Raw genomic sequence first — 23,495 nt, 5'->3', positions numbered from 1 at the left:
ATAATCCCTATTCAATACTGTATATTTGAAACTGTAATCAGATCAACTCCCTGGAGATGTGATTTAATCAAGAGTAGTTGTTAAACTGGATTAGGTGACAACATGTCTCCACCCATTTGAGTGGGTCTTGATAAGTTTATGGAGTCCTATAAAAGAGGAAACATTTTGGAGAATGGAAGAGATTCGGAGAGAGCAGAGAATGCTAGCACCACAAAGCAGAGAGTCCACGAGCCAGTGACCTTCGGAGATGAAGAAGGAAAACTCCTCCCGGGAAGCTTCATGAAACCAGAAGCCAGGAGAGAAAGCTAGCAGATGATGCTGTGTTCACCATGTGCCCTTCCAGCCGAGAGAGACAAGCTCTGACTGTGTTCACCATGTGCCTTCTCACTTGAGAGAGAAACCCTGAATTTCATCGGCCTTCCTAAACCAAGGTATCTTTCCCTGGATGGATACCTTTGATTGGACATTTCTATAGACTTGCTTTAATTGGGACATTTTCTCAGCCTTAGAACTGTAAACAAGCAACTTATTAAATTCCCCTTTTTAAAAGCCATTCCGTTTCTGGTATATTACATTCCAGCAGCTAGCAAACTAGAACACATCCCCACCTCTCAGTATTGTTTTTCTTTGTGCTAGCCTAATTCTCTCCTACTATACTTTAGACTTCCTCCATGTGGCAGGAAAGAACAGCAATTGTGAATGTTGTACTCACATTTCAGCATCATGACATAAGCCTCCATGCAGAGGCAACTGCCTCTCCAGCTGAATGGTTAGGGTGGGATTGTTTGCATGTTGTTTGTTTGCATGTTACTCAAATAATTATTGTCATAACACATGCCATGAATGGCCAAATACCACCTTCTGGAATCTGAAGTTTGGGGTTTTGTTATTGAGAGCCAAAACAGAACAACGCAGAGGAGGAAAGGATTGCTCCCCTCTATGCAGGGTATGCTGAACATAAACAACATATGTTCATTTCAAATGCCTATATCCAAACTAAATGTTGGAATAGCTAGAGGATAGGAATAGCTATAATCACTGCCATTATCCATTTACAACCATTTATTGAGGCAAGCAACTATGCTAGATGTTGAGAATATAAAATAAATAAAGGCTAATTCCTACTCTCTAACTGCTTAATCTAGTAGGGGAAACAGGCACGTATATCTGTTAGAATACAATGAAAGTAATGATTGGGTGAAGGCTATATTAAGACAGTGCCATTTAAATATAGTACTGAAAGATGTAATAAAGACTGTCAGAATGAGAAAAAAGAAGATGCCAAGCAGAGAAAAGAGCATGTGCAAAGATTAGAAGTATGGAATAGTTCGGCGTATTCCAGGAATTGCATGAAGTTTATGTCCAGAGTACAGGATGTGAGCAGGAAAGAGGTAAGACAAGGGGCTGAAATGGAAAAGTCTTTACCTAGCCTATATTAAAAGTCTTCTCTATATCACAAAACAACAATGTAATTCTAGTAATAGAAGATTTTTACACTATAAACTATAAAGACCCTAGCAAAATCATTATATGCCTTTAATCAAAGCTGACACAGATCCACTAACCAGAGTTTAGCATTAGTCGGGTTTCCCTAAGCCTGATATTCAATATGTTAGAATGATCCCAGGGACCTCACATGTCCACTAAACTGAAAACTTTGCCTTAAACTTTTCAAGACCATTATGTTAGCAAACAGTAGATAATGATGAACAGATAATGATGAACCAGTTACAGATACCACAGAGGTAAATAAAACATGGTTTACTTATTTAAAAGATCAAAGCAAAAAGATCAGTAACAGTATCCTGGAAAGATGGAAGTATAAACTTTCAGATCCCAAAACCTTACCTTGGATTTGAGTTGCAAAATCATCACATCTAAGACAGTGAGAGTCACCTTAGATATTAAAAAAGCCAAAATGTCAACCTTTACCCCTTACCTGAAAATTTCTGACTTAGCTTTCTGGCTGAAATCACAAATGCCATGAAATGGGCTGGTTTAACCAATGGGAATTTACAGGCTAATGGTTTTGAGGCTAGGAGTCAACAAGGTAAGGTCTTATTCCCTGAAGAATGTGGCACTGTGAGGCTGACTGTTGAAGATCCTTGGTTCCCTGGTTTTTATGCCACGTGGCAATGTACAGGGCAATATCTTCTTCTTTCTTTTCTGGGTTCCACTGACTTTCAGCTTCTGGTTGTTCCCCATGGCCTCGCCTTCTGTGTCCAATTTCCTTTGCTTATGAGAACTTCAACCATATTGGATTAAGGTTCACCCTCATTCAGTTGGGCATACCTTAACCAATAATATCTTCAAAGGTCCTACTTCCAAATGGGTACACACCCACAGGACCAGGGGTTAGGACCTGAACATGCCTTTGTGGGGGACTAGATTCAATCCCCGACACTTTCATTTGGTTTCTACAATGTCACACCCTGACACTTCCCACCTCCCTCACCTCTCCTTTTCAACCTTCTTTGCTGGTTCTTCCTTATCTATCTGTCCTCTAAATACTACAGAGCATACTCCTTAATCCTCTTCTTTTCTCTTTGTTCATTCACGCCCCTAGCCATCTCATCTCATCTATAGGCTGGTGATACACGAATTTGTATCTCAGACTTCTTACCTGAAGAGTTTATACATCCTCACATGACTATCTACTACATGTCTCCAACTGAATATGTCAAAAACAGAATTTCTGATATTCTCTCATAATCTCTTCTTTTTTGAAGCCATTCCCATCTCAATAAAACACAACTCCATTCTTCTAATTGATCCAGTCAAAAATCTTATAAGAAATTCTTGGCAGCATTCTCTTATACCCCACATCTATTATGTTAACAGTTATCTTGGTTTTACCTTCAAAATAAATCTTGAACCTGACACTTGTAACACATCTACTGCTACCACCCTGGTCCAAACCACTATTACTAAAAATCATTCAGAATTTATGATTCTCTTAAATATAAGCCAAAAACCTCCACATGCCTTCCATTTCACTCAGAGAAAAGCCAAACTCCTTGCACTGACCTAAAAGTCCCCATGTGATCATCCCCTTCCTCCTTCCCAATCTTACCTGTCTGACCTTATCTATTATCATTCTTCCCCTTATTTACTCCATTCCTAGCCATACACACACCTGCTCTGGGCCTTTGCAACTCACCTGGAATACTTTCTGCAGAAAATCAAGTGGCTTATTTCCCCAATTCCATTAAATCTATGATCAAATAACACCATTCTAAAATTGCAACATCCTTACCCCTACACACCAACACACACATACATAGTTCTAGCTCCTTTTCCAGCTGTAGTTTTTTCTAAACATTTATCATCAAACATACTCAATATTTTACTTACCTATTTTCTGAGACAATACAACATTTTTTCTGTTTCATTCACTTACTTATGTATCTCTAGCACTTAGTACAGTGGCTGGCATATGGTAGGTACTCATTTAATATTTGGTGAATGAATAAATAACTGAATAAAGATCAGAGATATTTTATTGATCTTAGTGTTGGATAACATATACTATAGCATAACACAAGGAAGAATACTGATCAGTACAGTCCATGAACACAGCTCTTATGTATCAGCCTCTCTAGGCTAACATAGCTTGGCAAAATATATTCCTGACTTCAGTGCTATGGAACTAGACTGTTCTAGTTTGCATGCTGCCAGAATGTGAAATACCAGAACTGGAATGGCTTTTAAAAAGGGAACTTAATAAGTTACAAGTTTACAGTTCTAAGCCTGTAAAAATATCCAAACTAAGGCATCCAACGAAAGATACCTTAATTCAAAGAAGGCCAATGGGTCAGGAATACCTCTATCAGCTGTCTAGTCATGTGGCTGGCATCTGCTAGTCCCTTGCTTCTAGGCCTTCTTGCTTTCAGCCTCTGTTCCTGTGGGAGTTCCTTACTTTGCTTCTCCAGGGCTGGCTGTCATCTCTTTGCTTTGTTGGCTCTCTCCAAGTTCTATCTTTCTTAACATCTCATGACAACGTCTGTGGGGCTCCAAGCATCTCCAAATATCCATGCCTCTGTTCTCCAAGTGTTGATATCTGTGTCAGCTCTCTCTCTGTTGACTCTGTCATTTTTGACTCTAAAATGTTTCCTATTTTAAAGAATTCCAGTAAACTAATCAAGACCCACTTGAAATGGATGGAATCATATCTCCATATTCAAAGGGTCACACCCATAATTGGTAATGCCTCATCTCTGTGGAGATAATCTAATCAAAACTTTCTGCCCTACAGTGCTGTATTAGGATTAAAAGAAATGGCTGCCGCCACAAAATTTAATCAGGATTAAAACATGGCTTTTCCAGGGTATATAATAGATTCAAACCAGTATATAGACCAAGGGTGGTTTCTTCATATTTTCCTGGGATAAGTGCTAACATGCCCTTAGATAAATTCACGCTCTACCTCACACTCATGTTTAATCTGCATGGTTTTCTAATCTAAATCCTCTTGCCCCACTAGGACTGATACCCTTGTCTGATTCTCAACCCTGACACCCTGACTATCCAAGAAGCTAGATCCTGACTCCCAAACCATAGCTGCTGACTAGAACTCTACATCACTCAGATAGACCACCTGGAACCAAGATGCTTTCAACAACCAGATTCAGAATGTTGTCAGAACCCAGAGAGTCCCAATACAACATACCATCCACCAGACTGGATTTCCTTCAGTAATAATTTTGGCCCGAATATCCTGGGCTTTACACTTCCCTGTGTACCCTATGATTTCTATTGCAGCTTTATGATGGGGTTTGCTCTCTGAAGCTAATTCCTTCAGTTTCTAGCTTTATCCCCTTCTCATTAATATGCCTCACTGCAGTAAATATTTCATCTTTAACCTTTAGTTTGCACTAGAAATTAGATATGAGTTTGACCACATTTACCCAAGGAAAGTATAGTGTATCATTTACTCTTCCTGAAGTTGTATATGCCTTATTTACACGGACACTTTTTAAAAAAGGTGATTAGATAAATTATGTGGCCTTCTTAGTCATATTTATTTCCAGCAGATTATCTGTTTGACCCTCAACCTTTGGAATACAATTTATTTTGAAAAACTGTCCTGTCAAATGATTCTGGATTCTGAGTTATATAAGATCACAAAATAAGTGCTGTGATATCTTTTTATCCCAAAATACCTCCAACCCCCTGTAAGAAGTGGCAAAAGTCCTGTATGCTCAGGTTTATTTCCAAACATAGAGCCCCAAGGTTTGGAGAGGAAATGGCATATTTGAAAACACTTTCAAAGTTAGAAGTTCTGGAGCTAGAGCTACCCACATACAGAAATTTGATACACAGACAGGTAGTATTAACAACCAGTGAAGAAAAGATGGATTATTCAATATTGTTGAGAAGAAACTATTAGAAGAAAAGATAGGCTAATCTGTTTATAATCTGAGAGGAATTTTAGACATGAGACAAAATATTTAAAGAATACTTATATCATTTGACCACCCCCAAAACAAAAATCTGTAGCACCAAAAGTACTATTAAAAAGTAAAAAAATAAACAATTGGGAAAAAAATTTGTAAAACATATGACAGACAAGAAGTCAATGCCCTTAGTAGTTAATAGGTTTTTAAAGACAAAATATGTTCATCCTCCCAAAATAATCAGTAAAATCTGAATTAAAACAAAAATTAGAATTTTCTTTACTAGATAGAGTTTTATTACATTGCCTAGTTTTATAATGCCTGCTTAGGTACTGTAACACTTTGTTATTTTAGAATAATTCTGCACAATTTCTTTAGAGGGAAATTTATCAATAGAGATATTAAAAATACAAATGCACATATATTATGACACTTAACTCTTCTAGGAAATTATCCTCTTTCCACAAGTCTACAAAGATATCTATTCATGAGCGTTTACTGTAGCATTGTCCATAATAACATAGCTTATGCTGAAAAACATAGGGAAATATCTTCAGGTCCTTATAGTAGGCAATGGGTTCTCAAATTTACACTGAAAGCACATGCAAGAAAAGAAAAAAATAGGTAAATTGGACTTCATCAAAATTAAAAAACCTGGGCGGGCCACAGTGGCTAGGGTGGGCCACAGTGGCTCACTGGCAGAGTTCTCACCTGCCATGCCGTAGACCCTGGTTCGAATCTCTGTGCCTGCACATGCAAAAAAAAAAAAAAAAGATTTAAACTTTTGTGCCTCAAAGGACATTACGAAGTAAGCGAAAAGATAATCTAAAGAATGGGAGAAAATATTTGAAACCATCTGTATTAAGGGTCTCCAAGGAAACAGAATCAACAGGATATATATAGAGAGATATATAGATGAGATAGAGAAAGAGAGATAGAGAGATAGACAGGTAGATATAAAAAAATATTATGAGATTTATTATAGGTATTGACTCACATGACTGTGGGGATAGGCAAATTCAAATTCCATAGAGTAGACCACAAGCTGGGAACTCCAATAAAGACTTTTAATGATTTCCCCAGGAGAAGTTGGCTGGCTGAAGTAGAGATAGAAATTCTTTCTTCTCACTGCTGAAACCATCAGTTCTCCCTTTAAAACCTTCAACTGATTGCATAGGACTTTATCTCATCGCTAAAGGCAATCTCCTTGGTTAATTGTAGATGTAATCAGCCATACATACAATCAAATTACCTAAGATTTAAATTCATGAAATATCTCACAGTAGCAATCAGGCCAGGGCTTGCTTGATCAAACAACTAAACACCACAATCTAGCCAAGCTGACACATGAATTTAACCATTACACCATGTATCTGATAAGTGTTTAATATCCAGAATATATAAAGAACTCCTACAACTCAACACAAAAAAGCAGACAAGCAACCCAATTTTAAAAAGGGCAAAGGACTTGAATAGACATTTCCCCAAGGAAGATATACAAATACCCAGATGAAAAGATGCTCAACATCATTAGCCATTAGAGAAAAACAAATCTAAACCACAACGAGATACCACCTCTACAACCACTAGAATGACAAGCTGACAGAAAAATCAAGTGCTGACAAGGATGCAGAGAAATAGGAACCTGAGTATATTGTTCATGGGAATGAAAATCTTACAGCCACTGTGGAAAATTGGTAGTTCCTCAAAAAAGTTAAATACAGAACTACCATTTGACTCAGCAATCCCACTTCTAGGTATATACCCAACAGAACAGACCAAGGACTTAGTCATTCATTCATTCATTCATTCATTCATTCATTTGCATGGGCAGGCACCGTTAGTCATTTATTTTACACAAATTTTTACAGCAGCATTATTTACAGTTGCCAAAAGGTGGAAATAACCCAAATGTCTATCAGTAGATGAACAGATCAAAAAATAAATACATAAAATGGAATGTTAATTAGCCTTGAAAAGAAATAAAGTTTGGTTTTATGCTACTACATGGATGAACCTTGAAGACGCCATGTTGAGTGAAATAAATCAGATGCAATGGAACAGATACTATATGATTCCAATTATAAGACGTAGCTAGAATATGCAAAATCACAGAAATAAGAAGTAGAGTACAGGTTACAAAGGGGAAAGGAAATAGGGAGTATTTTTGTTTCCTGGCTCCCAAAGCAAATACCATGTAATGAGTTGGCTTAAACAAGAGGAATTTATTGGCTCACAGTTTTGAGACAAGAAGTTCAAAATCAAGGTATCAAGATGATGCTTTTTCCCAGAAGTCTGTGGCATTCTGGAATTGGCAGTGATTCTATGTCCTTGGCATTTCTGTCATATGGAAATGCACATGGTAGTCTCTCCTGGCTTCTCCCTTTTCTTCCAGACTCTGTTAACGTTCGACTTCTGTCTGCTCCATCAGGCTTTCTCTTACTTGCGTGGCTTTCCCCATAAGGCCTTCAGTAATAGGACTGAGACCCATTCTGATTCAAATGGGCCAGACCAGAACTGAAGCAACTTCATCAAAATACCCTATTTATAACAGTTGACACCCACATGAATGGATTAAGTTTAACAACTTGCTTTTCTGGAGTACCTAGCTCCAAACTACCACAGGGAGTTAACGCATAATACGTGTAGAGTTTCTGTTTGGGGTGATAGGAAAATTCTGGTAATGGATGGTGGTGAGGGTAGTGAAACATTGTGAATATGATTAATCCTACTGAATGGTATGCTTGGGAGTGATTAAGAAGGAAAGATTACGTTATATACATGTCTCTATGATTTCTTAAAAAAAGAAATAGATAATGATAATTAAATGCAATTCATGATGCTGCACTGAATCTAATAATGGAAAAAAGCCCAAAAGGAAAGTATTGGGACATAAGAAAAAACTGGAATGTAGACTGTAGGCTTTATATCAGTCTCAAATTTCTTGAACTTGAGAATGGTACTTAAGATGTTTACATAAGGAATATCCTTATTCTTAGGAAATAGAAATGGAAATAGTAAGTGTTTAAGAAGTACGAGGTACACAACCTACTCTCAAATGTTTAGACAACAGATAAAATGATATGGCAAGTGTGGTAAAATGTTAAAAGCTGGTGGATCTGAGCATCCAGATGGATGGATATTGGAGTTCTCTGCATGTGTTTTGCATTATTTCCTTCAACTATCCTGTAAGTTTCAAAGTATTTCAAAATAAAAAGTTAAAAAAAAAAAAGAAGCTAACTACTGAACAACAGATTGGGGAAATAAATGAAATAATATGCCTCCATTAAAAGCAATCATGTAGGTCACAATGTGTTGCTAACGACTTCCAAATATATTATTAAACAAACAAAAAAAAACAGGTATTTAGAGTTAGACTACACATGGTTCAAAATTTCTGAATGTATACAATAAAGCATTTTACCACTAGGGAGTAAGGCTGGGGGATGAAAGGGAGCCTCAAGGATCAATAAAATACTAGCTGGCCAGCAGCAGGTCTAGCTCAAAGTCCTCAGACCTCATCGATTTTTTCATCACATCATTCAATCACTGTACTGATTAGGTACTGAAAAAACAGGGAATCACTCGGCCATGAATTATCATTACTTTCCTATTTGTGGCTGGCATTCTAGAAGACTTATGGTCTTACACAGGAGTATTCTTCAGTTACTCATTTTATATGACGCCGGTATTTCCAATTCCACCACAGGATCAATTCGAATTGCTTTGAGAATAAACTTTTGAAATAAGACGTTATTATGGAATGTCTATGAAAACAATTCCGTAATGCCAGTGCAAAACTGTTTTTTATTTTACAAGAAACATTAAAAGTTTAATGACATTTTCTGTAACTACAGAGAGGCTGAAATAGTAACGGTCCCCGCCCCCGAAAACGAAGTGCTGTTTCAACCACATTTCTCACCAGTTCGTTACATTGTGAAAGTGTTTTTCCTAGTGGTGTTTGCTTACGACAAACGTCAACAACCCATAGGAACAAAAATAGTGAAGATAAAACAGAGCTGGAACCACAAGAACTTCACACTTCTACGCCGTCCCTTGAGTTTGAAGGGCCACACAGCCCTGAAAACCGTTAAATACCCTCTTTGAGCTAGTACAAGTCAAAGGCACAGGTCTCAGGGCCAGAGGGTTAAAGGAGCCCAGAGGCCCCCCCCCGACCCCCCCACCCCAACACAGGGGAATGTCCCCCTCCGGTACTCTGGGACGTGAACTTAAGCCGAAAAACGAGCGAGGCCAGTGAGACTACAATTCCCAGCAGGCATAGCTAGAAGCAACTTTACGCACGCGCAGCTCAGTCCGCGAGTAATCGATTTCTCAGGCGGGACTCTTTAAGGAGAACAAAATGGCAGCATTGGGGCTACGGCTTGGAATAGTTAGGTCCTCTGAGGTGCGGGTCGTCATGGAGCGCATGAGCCGAATTTACAGCACGTTCCCAGCCATCGCCGAAGCACTACGGCTGCCGAAGAGGCAGCTAATGAAGCTGGTGTTCCCACTGCAGGAACTCGAGCGACATTTCGTACCCGACACGAGGCCCGACCTTCACCTGAGGATCTTCGACCCGAGCCTGGAGGACATAGCGAAGGCCGAGAACATCTTTACGCCCACGGCCCAGCACCGCATCGAGTACGTCAGCTCAGCCGTCCGCCTGGACCACGCCCCCAATCTTCCCCGCCCTGAGGTTAGAGCTCGCTGTTCTAACCTGCACGCAGTCGGTGTGTTTGAGTTCGAACCAAATCGCCAACAGCCTACAGATGGGTGCAGGCTTTGGGCAGCGGTTTTGCTATCATTTATTTTTCGTCACCAAAGGGAGAAATATTTTCGAGCTTTCTGTTAGTTAATTTTCTAGCTTTGTTTTGACAAAGTTATTTTAACTAAATAGATAGTTTTAATTACTTCGGTAATAAATATAGAAGACTTGGTTGTAAGTTCCAAAGGAAACGTTTAAATAATTAACCCGGCCCTTTCTGTTATCTTTTTGCTATGTAATTGAAGTAGAGAAACATGTCAAGACATTATTCCTTTGTGACAAAGTGAAGAATATGAGGAGTAATAGTTTCACAAATGAGATGGTCCTTATAAATATGTAATTTTCACACCATCTGAATACCATATCATATGGAAAATAATGATTATATATAGAGGTGGCAATTGTGTGAAATATTTTTAAGCAACTTATGTTAATAAGTGTGCATTATTATTAACTTAGTCCATGAATGTGCATTTCATGCGTGTCCTACAGTTGAACAACATTTTGTTCTGTCTTTTAAAAGAAGGCTCAAATCTCAGTATTTGTAGTCACTGCACCACTGCACTGAAACTTACATTCTAAATACATTTGTGTTCTAGTTTGCTAGCTGCTGGAATGCAACACACCAGAGACAGATTGGCTTTTAATAAAACGGGATTTATTTCATTTGTTCTTCAGAGGAAAGGCAGCTAACGTTCAACTGAGGTTCTTTCTTAGTGGGAAGGCACAGGGTGATCTCTGCTGGCCTTCTCTCCAGGCCTCTGGATTCCAACAACTTTCTACAGGGTGATTTCTTTCTTCACCTCCAAGGGCCTGGGCTAAGCTGCGAGTGCTGAGATGAGATATGCTGAGCTGCTTGGACTGTGCGATGTTGTGCTCTCTCATTTAAGCACCAGCCAGTTAAGTCAAACATCATTCATTGCATCAGGCACGCATCCTAGCCTACTGCAGATGTAATCAGCAACAGATGAGGTTCACATACTATTGGCTCATGTCCACAGCAACAGAACTAGGTGCCTTCACCTGGCCAAGCTAACACCTGAGCTTAACTACCACAGTTTAGAACTGCTGTAATAAATTGTGTAAACAGAACCCAGGGAGTACATAAATTATTTAATAAGAAGGACTGACCTCAGTTATGCAAAATATATAATATCTTGGGTCGCCAATGGTATCGGTAACTAAAAATGTCCTCAAAAATTTCCAAAGTGTGTGTGTGGGGGGGGGTGGCCGGGTGCGGGGAGGGCACTGTACTGCTGCCCTTCAGAACCATTGGTTGGTATTGTCCCTTCTTCAATGGCAGTGTTAAAAAGAAGAGCCATATGTATTAATGGTTGATATCAAGAATATTTTGTTGCTTTCCACACTAGAAAGGATTAAAGGAAAAAAGCTTCATTGGAACAAGAGAGGTCAAGGGAAAGGAATAACTTCTTAATTGCTGTGCTTGTTAGTGTACTCTCAGAGTCATCAGACAGTGTGGTTCCTAACATATAGTCCTTAAAACCAGTTTCATTGAAATGCGCTTTTTTTAACTTCAAAATGCTTTGTAAACATAGAATGTTTAATGTCAGAAATATTCTTGAGTAGCATATTACATTTAATGCACAGGTTCTGGATATAGATATCCTGAGTTGAGTTCAAATTCCAACTCCTACACTTTTTAGCTATACAGTTTTGGACCGGTTATTTAACCTTTTTTGGCCTCTAGTCTTCTCGTGTAAAATTAGGATAATAATATTACCTTCCTTATAGAGATGTTTTAAAAGGTAAATAAGAAAATATATGTAGAGTGTTTAGAATAATACCTGGCACATAGTAATCATTCGATAAATATTAGCTGTAAGAATTTGAGGTTTGACTAAACATTAAGCCACTTTCTACATCGATAGGCAAGACGGAATAGTCTGACAGAGTTTTGCAGCTAATACTACATATAATAAAATATATATAAACTACTACTCAGTTAATCTTCTCTTTGCTTGTTTAAGGTGTGTTTTATAGGCAGAAGTAATGTTGGAAAATCTTCCCTAATAAAGGCTTTATTCTCACTGGCCCCTGAGGTTGAAGTCAGAATCTCCAAAAAACCGGTATGTTAAAATTTTTAAATATGTCTGGAATGTCTCTAAATTGGCTAAGGTGAGTAAGTAGTAAATGTTGGGTGGTACAAGAAATCATGACTACTAAGTTCCTAGAGAGTCACTTCTTCCAAACAGATAGTAAAATAAAGCATTTCATTAATGTCTTGTTGAGTTTGCTAGCTGCCGGAATGCAATATACCAGAAAAGGAATGGCTTTTAAAAGGGGGAATTTAATTATTGCTTATTTACAGTTCTAAGGCTGAGAAAATATCCCAATTAAAACAAGTCTATTGAAATGTCCAGTCAATCCAGGGAAAGATAACCTTGGTTCAGGAAGGCCAATGAAGTTCAGGGTTTCTCTCTCAAGTGAGAAGGCACATGGCGAACACAGGGCTTCTCTTTCAGCTGAAAGGGCAGAGGGCGTAATCTGCTAGCTTTCTCTCTTGGCTTCTGGTTTCTTGAAGCTCCCCTGGAGGCGTTTTCCTTCTTCATCTCCAAAGGTCGCTGGCTTGTGTACTCTCTGCTTTGTGGTGCTGCAGCATTCTCTGCTCTCTCCGAATCTCTCATTCTCCAAAATGTTTCCTGTTTTATAGGATTTCAGAAACTAATCAAGACTCACCCAGATGGGTGGAGACACATCTCCCCTAACCCATCTTATCAACCATTCTTGATTAGGTTATATCTCCAGGGAAATGATCTAATTACATACAGTATTGAATAGGGTATTCTGCCTCTATGAAATGGGATTTTGATTAAAACATGGCTTTTCTAGGGTACATACATCCTTTCAAACCAGCACATCTGTTTATTTCTCTGAAAAGGAAATGTGGCTAGATCTCTCTTGAGGATTTCATCAAAATTTTTTTCCAGGGGTTATCAGAAAGTTTTGTTTTCATTCTGTGTTTGCATCTATGAGAGCAGTCATCTAGTTCTACATTGATTTTAGGAGAAACAGCTTTAAAGGCTTTTTTTTTTGCCTTGCTAACTCTCATATATATATATATACCAATCCAACCAGGCAGTCTCTACTTTGCCAGAGGCCACATTAGGTATTTATTTTTGTAGCCAGTCTGCTGTAGGAGCTTTGTATCATTTTATAATTCCCTCTACTTCCTCCTCAATGATGTAAGCTCTAAGCAATATGTGAAATACCTTCTCAAAACTCATCCTTCCCCCAGCACACATCTTATTACTCATCCATGGCAACACCTTTCTTCCAACCGTAATGCCCACTGCCCCCTTTTGTAACTTAGGAAGCTATCTGTGAGACTGCACTGTTTTTCTCTTCCTCCCCACCTCATGTAGTTAATTTTCTGGCTCCATTGCTTTTGACTGACAGAAATGGAGTTTTGATAAAACCAATCTGTTTCCCTTCCTTAACCATCCTATCCTGTCCTGCCTCACCAAATAACCCAGCTAAACTATCACTTCTAGGTAGCAAGGTTTCCTTTTTGCTGTGAGAGAACAGTGGAGGGAATGTATTTTTTACATTCCCAATCTATAATTCCAAAATCATTTTCCTGTAGATAGACAAGCTGACCTAGGAACTTAATAACCATTTATAAAAATCTTTCTTCTGAGAATATTCTAAATTCTAAAAAATTAACTTCTAAATTATGTTACTGAATCTTCTCCTTTTCTGGTTACTAAATAACCCATAGAGACAAAACCATGAGTAAACCCCACTTTTTATCATCTTCACATTAATTTTAGTTACATAAATTATGTATAATTATAGTGTTATATATGCTTTGAAAACAATTTTGAGTGAAAGCACTAAAACTCAACCAGTTAAAGATATGCAGAACATCTTGATGTTAGGAAAGCAATATAGGTATAATAAAATATCAGACTTTGAATCTAGGTTTTATGAAAACCTGTGTGACTGTGGGTAACCATTTTAATCTCTCTGCCATAATTCATTTCTCTTTAAAGCAGGATATATTAATCATCAGAGAATACTGACTGCAGTCATACATTTAAAATGGTGACTTTTTCATAGAGAAAGAGGTAATGAATTAGAAGTCTCCAAAATATTTTGCCTACATGTTTTTAATATTAAGTTAAGTCATATAGATTCTATTTAAAAAAAAAAAAAGATTTGGAGAGAAGAAATAGTGTGATCTAAATTTATCACTTCAACCACTTCCCTTCTAATTTTTCTGTACTATCATCAACATAGCTAGGAATTTACATGGAATACTTAGGCTTTTGATAAATATGTATTTATTTACTAGGTCGAAAACATTTTGAGTCATGATACGTAAAAAGACACATTTTAAGATACATATTTTTTTCTGTTTATTTTATCAGGGGCACACAAAGAAAATGAATTTTTTCAAAGTTGGAAAATATTTTACATTGGTGGACATGCCAGGTTATGGCTATAGAGCACCTGAAGATTTTGTTGACATGGTAGAGACCTATCTAAAAGAACGAAGGAAGTAAGGAAGAATTTTTCTTACATTTAACCCCAAAGCACTTTTTCATCACTAGAGCATTCTGCATATAATGAACACTTCAGTTTTATAAACCAACTGATTTTAGAAAGTCCAATTTATTCTCCTCATAATATTTTGCAATGTGATATTTAGGATGAAAGTAAGTACTGCTTGTTTGGTTTCTGCTTGTAGATTAGCTTAATCTTAAATTCAATTGATTTTCTAAATTGAGACAATAAAACATGTTTCAGAGTTAGTTTATTAATTTTTTTAAACCAAACTCTTTGCTACCTAATTTTGAAAATGAAAATTGTTAATATGGTATTTACCAGATTTCAGTAAACTTCATTAAATTCTTATCATTCTTAAAATACTTGTTACATCACATGCTCTGTAAATGTTATCTTTTCTTGACTCTATTGACAGTCATGTAAAAAGTTCTGTTTCAAAAATTGCACAATGACTAGAAAAATTAATGTTAAACTTAAGCTTATGAAGTATATATACAGATACTTATTGTAGCTTTGTAGGCTGTCAATTTTCATGGAAACTAGGATGAAAAGTTTACATAAGGAAATGCGAAGTGTGGTCTGGCTCCTGCTTTTTGTAGAGTCTTTAAAATAATTCTAAGAAAATTAAACCTTTTTATGATAACTTACAGTTAATTGATGTTTGACTTTTTCTTCCACTAGAGTTTATGCTTTTAGAGGAAGGGGCTCACTCATCTTTGTATCAGGTCCCAAGCAGAGTCTATGTTCAATACATACTTATTAAAATAAATTAGTATTTAGTGAATTTAGTTGTTAAAAGTAAACAGCAGGGTGCAGGGGTAGTTCAGTGGTAGAATTCTCCCCTGCCATGTGGGTGGCTTCAGTTTAATTCCCAACCTCTGCACTCCCACTCCCCCACAGAAAAAAAATTCAACAAATAGTGCTGCAATAATGGGATAGCCACACAGAAGAAGAATGAAATGTGACCCGCACCATACAGCATACAAAAAATAAAAGTAAACAGCATTGACACTTGTTGAATTTTTGCATGAACTTCCTGGATTGAGAATTCATTTTGCCCTAAGAAATTTTTGAGTTTTGGATTGAGAGTTATTCAAAGGAAAATTTATTTGTCTAAATTTTAGTCTGGTTGGGGAGGAGGGGAGAAATGAATGAGTTTATTTTATATTGTCATTAATCTTCATTTTACATTCTTATAGTTTGATGAGAACATTTTTGTTAGTGGATAGTGTTGTTGGAATTCAAGAAACAGACAATATTGCCATAGAAATGTGTGAAGAATTTGCATTACCTTATGTGGTGAGTATTTCTTGTGACTCATAGTTGTAACTAGAAACACAAATTATGTGTGTGTGTGTATATGTGTGCGTGCTTTTTAATGAAGGAGCAAGTCTTGCATCCTTACAAGATAAATGAGAGTGCCTTTTGAATAATCTTTTCTAGATAGCAGCTATTAATATTAAAATAAGTTCTGTGGCACTTTTATTCTTTTTCAGCTCTCAACTTTAAGTTTTTAAATGACAGTCAAAGCAAAAGCATCCTTTTATAAGCTGTTTAGTTAGTGTTCCTGTGTGCTTTTGTTTTTTCATGTATGCGTGTTTTAAGGTATTATAAGCATTTGTCCAAAACATGTCAGTAAGTTCCTTTACAGCAGCTTGGCAAATAGTACCTATCAGAATGCAAGTAAAACAACTGCAACGGAAAAATGTGCTAAACTAATTTGGAATTTAAGAACAATTCCAAGAATATAACAGGCTCTAGCACACACAAGTATGATTTTTTATGTTCTTAACAAAATTTCTGGGACTATTTTTCCAGCGTTCTTTCTGTCATTGACCTAGAGTAGAGTACAGAGTAAGAAGTTGGTAACCCCAATAATTTTGCTTTTTTAAGGCCTTCAGATCAATAGGTCTTTAAGTTTCTTTCTAAAAACACAAAGACTATAATTTAATTTCAAAAAAATGTCAGAAAACCTTGAAAATGTGGCAATGAAAGTTAATGCAAATAGCAAACACATTGTATATACTTAATACATTGCATAAATTAACTCTTTTAATCTTCACAGCAACTCCCTTAGGAGAGTATTATTTTTATTTTATAGATGGGGAAGCTGAGGCACAGAGCTTAAGAAACTTGCATGGACACCTAGTTGAAAATCAAAATTGTAAATTAATAGAAAAATTATAGCCAAAATGTGTAAAGCTGTATACTAAGAAATATTTTGTTTCTAATGCTTAAAAAAATATATTCTTACAGATGGTATTAACAAAAATTGACAAATCTTCCAAGGGACATCTTTTAAAGCAGGTGCTACAGATCCAGAAATTTGTTGACACTCAAACACAAGGATGTTTTCCACAATTGTTTCCCATAAGGTAAGAGTTATTTCCATAACTTTATACTAAGGACCTTTAATATTAAATCACTCTTTCTTAAATTGAGGTATAACTTAAAATTAGAGGAATTTGAAAGGCTATGTACTTAGCCATGGTTTGTTAGTGTAACCCATTAGCACTTTTATTTTCCCCTTCCCTCTGTTCTTTATTCTTTTTATGCTGGTTCTTGCTGGATCTTCCCTGTAGGCATTTTACTCACTTTCTAACTCAAACCTAGATCACAGCAGAAGTGAAAAGTTTTTACTGTTTAAAATCAGCTGAACAATAGCTACTATAAAAACATTATCATCCCTTTCTCAACTCCAAAGAAAAACAACATATCTTTATTGTAGAACATTAACAGAGGCTGTAAGGGTGAAAAATGTTCCTTTAAAAGGGACATACATAAAGTACAAATGCTTCATATAAGTTAGCAGTAAGCATTGACAGCAGAGGGAATAGTTATTTTCTGAACTGGTAACTTTTAAAATATTATGATATGGTCAATAATGAAGCATCAGCCTGTACTTTCATTGTATACCTTGGGTACATAAGTTCTTTCTGGAAGGTCCTGTGCTAGTTGCTATGAGAAAATAATGAACCCAAGTAGCACCTGGTTGTGATGAAACTCGTCTAGCAGTCATTTTAGATTCTACCAGTCTAGATCAAATTTAAGTTTGGAACTACAAAGATGCCTGTTGAAATCCCTCTTCTTTCATTCCTACAAAATCTTCTTTTCTCTTGACTTATATTCATATCTTTATCATGTTCATTTGTCTGTGTCCCATATATACAGTAGAAACTCCTAGGGGAAGGAATGAAATCCTAATTCTTCTAAGAGTCCTGAGCATCATATAAAAACTTTTAAATGATCATAAGAAGGAAGTCAGGCTTCAGCTAAAAAAAACAACAAAGGAGCAACACAGATATAGTGTAGTATGGACAAATCCTTAACAGCAGCATTTGTTGGAAAAAGAAAAAGAAAAAAAAAGACGTTTTAGTTGACTATAAGCTGAGTTTGTATTGACAATGTGATGTGGCTTGGGAAAAACTGCCCCTTTCTTGGGCTATATTTATAGAATTATGGTTTTCATAGCACAGTAATAATCAAACAATAGTTTCACACTGCTGTGGACTATGTCCCACGAGACCAAATGGGCAGATTATGGTGCAACATTAAGAACAATTAGAGTTATATGAAAACAGATGGGATTAGAAGAAGTTATATCAGCTAGACACCCTGAAATCCTCTTGAGAAACATCCCTATTTCATAGATGATTACAGTTGGAGAAGGTAAGTGAATTGCAGAGTGGCATTTGCTGAAATAGGAAGAGGATGAGCTTTAGAATTGGACAACCCATGGTTTTGAATGGTTCCTCTACTTCCTGACTACTGATTTTAAAGCAACCTATTTAATTTTCTGAGTCTGTTTTCTCACTGGTAAAAATTGTGATTATTAGAAGGATTAAATAAAAACATTAGAACTAATGTACACTCTGTAGGGATATAATAAATGTTAGTTCTCTTCCTTACCAAAGGCCAGAGTGTTGGTAAATGGCAGAGTTGAGCCAGCAAACCCATTTATGAGATTTCTAGTACTTTTTACAAGCATTCTTATTATATGCCAGCATTCTCTGCTGCATGACCTGGAATTACTACTGCTACCACATTTATCATAGATGACCAGGGCACTGCAGGAGTCTGCACTACACTGAAATCTAAGAACTAAGTCATAGGAGCCTACTGCTTTCAAGAACCTCAGTGTTCACTATACCACAGTAACCATATATAGCAGAAAGTTGGAAGACTATACCTGTAGTTTTCGAAACCCACTTCAAAAAGTAGAGGTCTTTATACTCCTTGATGTATCAGCATGGACCAAGTCCCAGTTCTTCCTTCCTCAAGGGAGTCTGGCCTCTTCACAAAATAGAAGTCAGATTTTATTTCCTTCTCTTTTGTGTGTTCTTTGTAGGGGAAATGTGGAAGGGTGGGACAGATGTGCAGGCCATTGAGATTTTGCCTTTATACTTGTAGTCAAAAGGTAAGAGCTAACCTTCATGTCTGAACTCTGCCCCAGTAGGGTAAAGAAGTAACAAAAGGTGAAATGCCCCTCAGGATTGATACTAGAATCAGTCTATTAGTATTTTTTATAAATGATATGGAAGAAATATATAAGTGGGCACAGTAGATGCGTTTCTATGGTTTTCTAGAAAGTGAAATTCCAAGCACATAAGAACTAACTCTTAAGAACAGAGGTAATTAGAGTTAACAGAAGTGTAGCAGATTAGATCAAGGTGCCATATTTGGTGGGCAGAATATCCAACTTTGTCTCTACTCTAAGTATATGTATGACTATTCATCCAAGAAATCATTAGCTGCTTTTAGGCAGTTTGCTTTGGTCAAATAGTCTAACATGCTGCATTTCATCAAAAAGGGGAATTACGATAGGGCAGAGAATATTTTACCTATATATAAAGTCATAGTGTACCCGTGCCTCAGGCATGTGGTCAATATCCATGCCATGGTGTGGATGGATGTTTGGACAGACAGACAGATGGATAGATATAATAAGAAACAAATAAGAGATACACTAATGATGATGGTGATTTAAAAAAGTGAAGAAGATCTAAATTATTAAGGTAATTAATTTTTGTCACAAAAAGAACAGACTAAAGAGATCACAACATTTATCCTGGGAGATAGAAGGTATGGTAAAATATTTAGTGTCATGAAGGAAATAGATTAGATAGATGATGTGGCTCATTAGATTTTCGAATGTTGGAAACAGAAGCTGGGAAAGAGAGGAAACATAGGAAATGCTAAATAACATCTGTTTCATACGTGGAACACAAGATTTTGTAAGAACCTTTTTTTTTAAAGTTGAGATGAAGTCAAATCTATTACTACCTCTGAGGTAAGGAAGAAAATTTTTCTTTTCTTTTCACAGTGCCGTGACCTATTCTGGAATCCATCTGTTGAGATGCTTTATAGCAAATATAACAGGAAATCTTAAGACTAATGGCTGAAGATTAAAATTTTTTATGCCAGCTGGAGTTAAATACCTAAAGGAACTTCAACATTGTTTTAAATGTTGTGTCTGAAACCTGCAAAAGGAGTGCTTCTTTTTTAAAACCTGTGTCTTCCCAAATCAAGAATGAATTTGTGCCTGGGAAAAGTAATTTATAAAAATAATTGGATTATGCTGGTCATTAGAACAAGCATTAGCAGTTTTTCCTATTGTAACAAACTGACAAACAAAAGCATGCAGAAATTCACAAAATGAAAACTTACTACTACTTTGTAGAGAAGGGTTTGTCATGTTATTTATTGGGCTTTTGTCTTTTAAAAAAATGTCTGTTATGATACTGTTAAATATTAAAAAAGTACTAGGTAAATGGGGCTACTTTTCAGTTAAGCATTGATAGGTAGGTTGACAAAAAAAAAAATGCTCCTATGTACACCTATACTTTATCCTGTTTCTAGAGTTTTAATTTGAGTATATAAAAACATTATTCTGCCTTTTGGCCAAACCGACATCTTGTAGTAATTTGCCAAAATGACAAACACAAAGGGAAGGAGAGGCACCTGCTGTATGTTTTTTAAGCCTTTCAGAAAATATCGAGTTGTTCCTCTGGCCACATACATACAAATCTACAAGAAAGGCAATATTGCAGACATCAAGGGAATACATACTGTTCAAAAAGGAATGCCCCCACAAATATTACCATGGCAAAACTGGAAGAATCTATAATGTTAACCAGTGTGCTGTTTGTATTGTTATAAATAAAGAAGTGAAAGGCAAGATTCTTCCTGAGAATTAATGCTCATATTGAGCATATTAAGCACTCTAAGAGCCAAGATGGCTTTCTAAAGCTTCTAAAGGAAAATGATCAGAAAAAAAAGGAAGACAAAGAGAAGGATACCTGGGTTCAACTGTACTAGTTTGCTCCACCCAGAGAAGCACACTTTTTAAGAATCAGTGGAAAGGAGCCTGAGCTTCTGGAGCCTATTCCCTATGAATTCATGGCATAAGAAGTGTAAAAAATAAAATACTTGTGGATTGTTACCAAAAAAAATTTCTAAAATTAAAGTTGTTCGTGATAGAAACACCAGTCACTTCTTGCTGAAATCATTTAACTTCATAGGTATAATCAGAAAGCCAGAATTCAAGTTCTAGTTCTGATACATGTTGAACCAAATTACTTGATTGCTCTGAGCTTTTTTTGTAACTGTAACCTCACAAGTTGTGAAGGTTAAGGTGGTATTATTACTTGTAATGATATATGAAAAGAATATCTGCAAATCTGTAAAGTGAAACCAACCAAAGAATACAGCAGAATTCATAGGTAGATTTATCACAGAAAACATCCTGTCATGGGGGAAGTAACTTTTTCTTGAATGAAAGGCAAAAAAAAAAAAAAAAGGGCACAAAAAACACTTTAAGTGTCATAACTGATCTGCTAAAGGCAAGATAAAAGTTAGCACAGCTTAGAACTGGCACATTAAGATTCAGAATGGAAAGATAAAGCCTTTAAAGTTAATAGAAAAGATTTTTTATGAAGATTCCACTGACGTATTTAGAAATGACTTAGCTTTTCAAAATGAGACTGAATATTAAAAGATTAGAGCATTAGCACTGGATAAAATGTTTATTAAAGCCATTAACCAACTTTGTGTCTCTTTTAAATAACTCAATTCTGAATATATTTTCATATTTGTTTTATAGTTGATAGAGCCAGTCTATTTTATTCTAACTGGAAGTGTTTTAAGTAGAAAAGGCTCTTTGTTTAGGCTTTAATTTTATAAGATATGGAGATGAAAATTATTTTTTAAGTCATTTTTCTACTTACCAGTAATACTTCTTCCTCTAAAAGCAGAGCCTGAGACAGAAGCTTGTATGCAGATAGTTCATTTGGGAAGTGATCCCACAGAACAGGAGTGATGGATGAGTAAAATGGAAGGAAAGAAAGCCAATCAAGGACACGTTGAGGTGGCTACCACTAAAGACTACTAATACTTGATTTTGATGGACCCTCTGAAAAGCCTTATGAAATGTGCCTCTGAATTGTCTGCAGTGGGGGCTGGAAAGGTTACCCCACATCTTGAGGTGGCACAAGCTCTAATACCAAGCAGTTCCTTCAGTTTATCAGAAGCCAGGGAGGAAGGAGAAGAGTGAAGTCCTCGGAGCAGGTGGCAAAGTGCTGTCCAATCTAACTCAGAACTGGTTGGCACAGCAGTGGCTAAAATTAAAACGACCAATTTAGATGGTGGAATGGGACGCTTCAGGGCTCTGTCACCCTACAGAAGCTTTGAACTGGCAGAAATATCTTTCTGAAAGCTCCAGAAAAGTTAAAAGTAACAGGGCAAGTACCAAATTAAGACGTCACTTACAAACAGTATCAAGAAAACAAGCAGAGGCAGGCCACGGTGGCTCAGCAGGCAAGAATGCTTGCCTGCCATGCCAGAGGACCCGAGTTCAATTCCCGGTGCCTGCCCATGTTAAAAAAAAAAACAAACAAAAAAACAAGCAGACTTTTAACAACAACAACAAAAAGGCCTCCTGGTTCTCTGGCAGGTCCCTCCCCCCCTCTCACTGACTCAGCTCTGCATGGAGTTGGCCCATGTTCCCAGTTTAGAACCCTGGTCCTGGTTCCTAAGGGAGCAGAATAACCCTTGTGCGCATACTGAGAACATGTATGTTTGGCCCAGTCAGTCTGGGGGTGGCCTGAGGGACTCACTATCCCAGAACTTGTTCTATATATATATATAGAAGGCAACTCACTGAACTCTTATAGAATGCTGTGGGAGAACAATCAAGTTGTGCTGCCTGGGGCAATGGATTGCTGGCTATACGACATATTGTGCAGTACCTGTGAATGTGAAGAAACATTCCTAGGGGAAAGGGGACGTCCACAGCTGTATAATCAGGAATTTGAGGGTCACATGTGCAGCACAGAAAGGATTAGGGAGGTCCCTATGCCTTGGCTTGGAGTTATTTTCCAAATTCATTCTATAGATAGCATTGGCACAGGTTAATCTTCAAAGACTGACTAAAGTGTTTGTCTTTTTTTTTTTCTTTTGGCTGTCAGCATTAGAGGAAAGCTCTGTCATAAGAGAATCTAGATATGAGCTTAAAGAATAGATGCCTCAGTATCCAAATTTCAGCCACAGCACACTAAAATATTGAAATATCTGGGTATCAGCAAAATATTACAAAACACAAAGAAAAGGAAGTGGTTAGCCAGTCATAGGAGAAGATTAACGCATTAAAATCACCACTGAGTAGGATCAGACCTGGGACATTACAAAGACTTTTTAAAAAGTGGTTGTAAAGATGCTCAAAGAGATAAAGGAAAACATAGACAAAAAATTAAGGGAGACCAGGAGAACAATAGATGAACACAAGGAACATCAAAACAGAAAGCAAA

The 23,495-nt window shown here is 36.9% G+C and overlaps 2 protein-coding genes and 1 pseudogene across 4 annotated transcripts in view; 2 read left to right on the top strand and 1 right to left on the bottom strand.

The window, feature by feature from the left end:
* CD200R1 (CD200 receptor 1) overlaps positions 1-10,052 on the bottom strand; it is a 74,724-nt gene extending 64,672 nt beyond the window's left edge. The window contains exon 1 of one of the 2 annotated variants that reach the window (XM_077118385.1): positions 9,699-10,052. The gene's annotated coding sequence lies outside the window, so the exon portion shown is untranslated. The remainder of the gene's footprint in view (positions 1-9,698) is intronic. The other variant, XM_077118383.1, reaches the window with a different exon arrangement.
* On the top strand, positions 9,686-21,510 carry GTPBP8 (GTP binding protein 8). 2 transcript variants are annotated; one of them, XM_077118387.1, is made up of 7 exons: positions 9,686-9,801; positions 9,913-10,092; positions 12,150-12,248; positions 14,553-14,683; positions 15,891-15,990; positions 16,948-17,066; positions 20,015-21,510. In XM_077118387.1, the coding sequence occupies exons 1-7, from the start codon at positions 9,757-9,759 to the stop codon at positions 20,091-20,093; spliced, it is 753 nt and encodes a 250-aa protein (XP_076974502.1). In that variant the 5' UTR covers positions 9,686-9,756; the 3' UTR covers positions 20,094-21,510. The 2 variants fall into 2 exon arrangements, with proteins under 2 accessions (XP_076974502.1, XP_076974501.1); XM_077118386.1 differs by having other exon boundaries at positions 9,700-10,092.
* On the top strand, positions 20,624-21,510 carry LOC143648403 (large ribosomal subunit protein eL21 pseudogene; annotated as a pseudogene).
* Positions 21,511-23,495: the final 1,985 nt, after the last annotated feature.

The sequence above is a fragment of the Tamandua tetradactyla genome, chromosome 10, assembly GCF_023851605.1.
Source record: "Tamandua tetradactyla isolate mTamTet1 chromosome 10, mTamTet1.pri, whole genome shotgun sequence".
Classification (NCBI taxonomy): Eukaryota; Metazoa; Chordata; class Mammalia; order Pilosa; family Myrmecophagidae; genus Tamandua; species Tamandua tetradactyla.
The sequence above is the reverse complement of the archived record's forward strand: the minus strand, read 5'-3'. Positions and strand labels throughout refer to the sequence as shown.

Excerpts from the sequence above, each read along its gene's own strand:
- GTPBP8 (XM_077118386.1), top strand. The coding sequence starts at position 9,757 with ATGGCAGCATTGGGGCTACGGCTTGGAATAGTTAGGTCCTCTGAGGTG. Across the intron at positions 12,249-14,552 it reads TCAGAATCTCCAAAAAACCG|GGGCACACAAAGAAAATGAA; the intron begins GTATGTTAAAAT and ends TTATTTTATCAG. Across the intron at positions 15,991-16,947 it reads AATTTGCATTACCTTATGTG|ATGGTATTAACAAAAATTGA; the intron begins GTGAGTATTTCT and ends ATATTCTTACAG.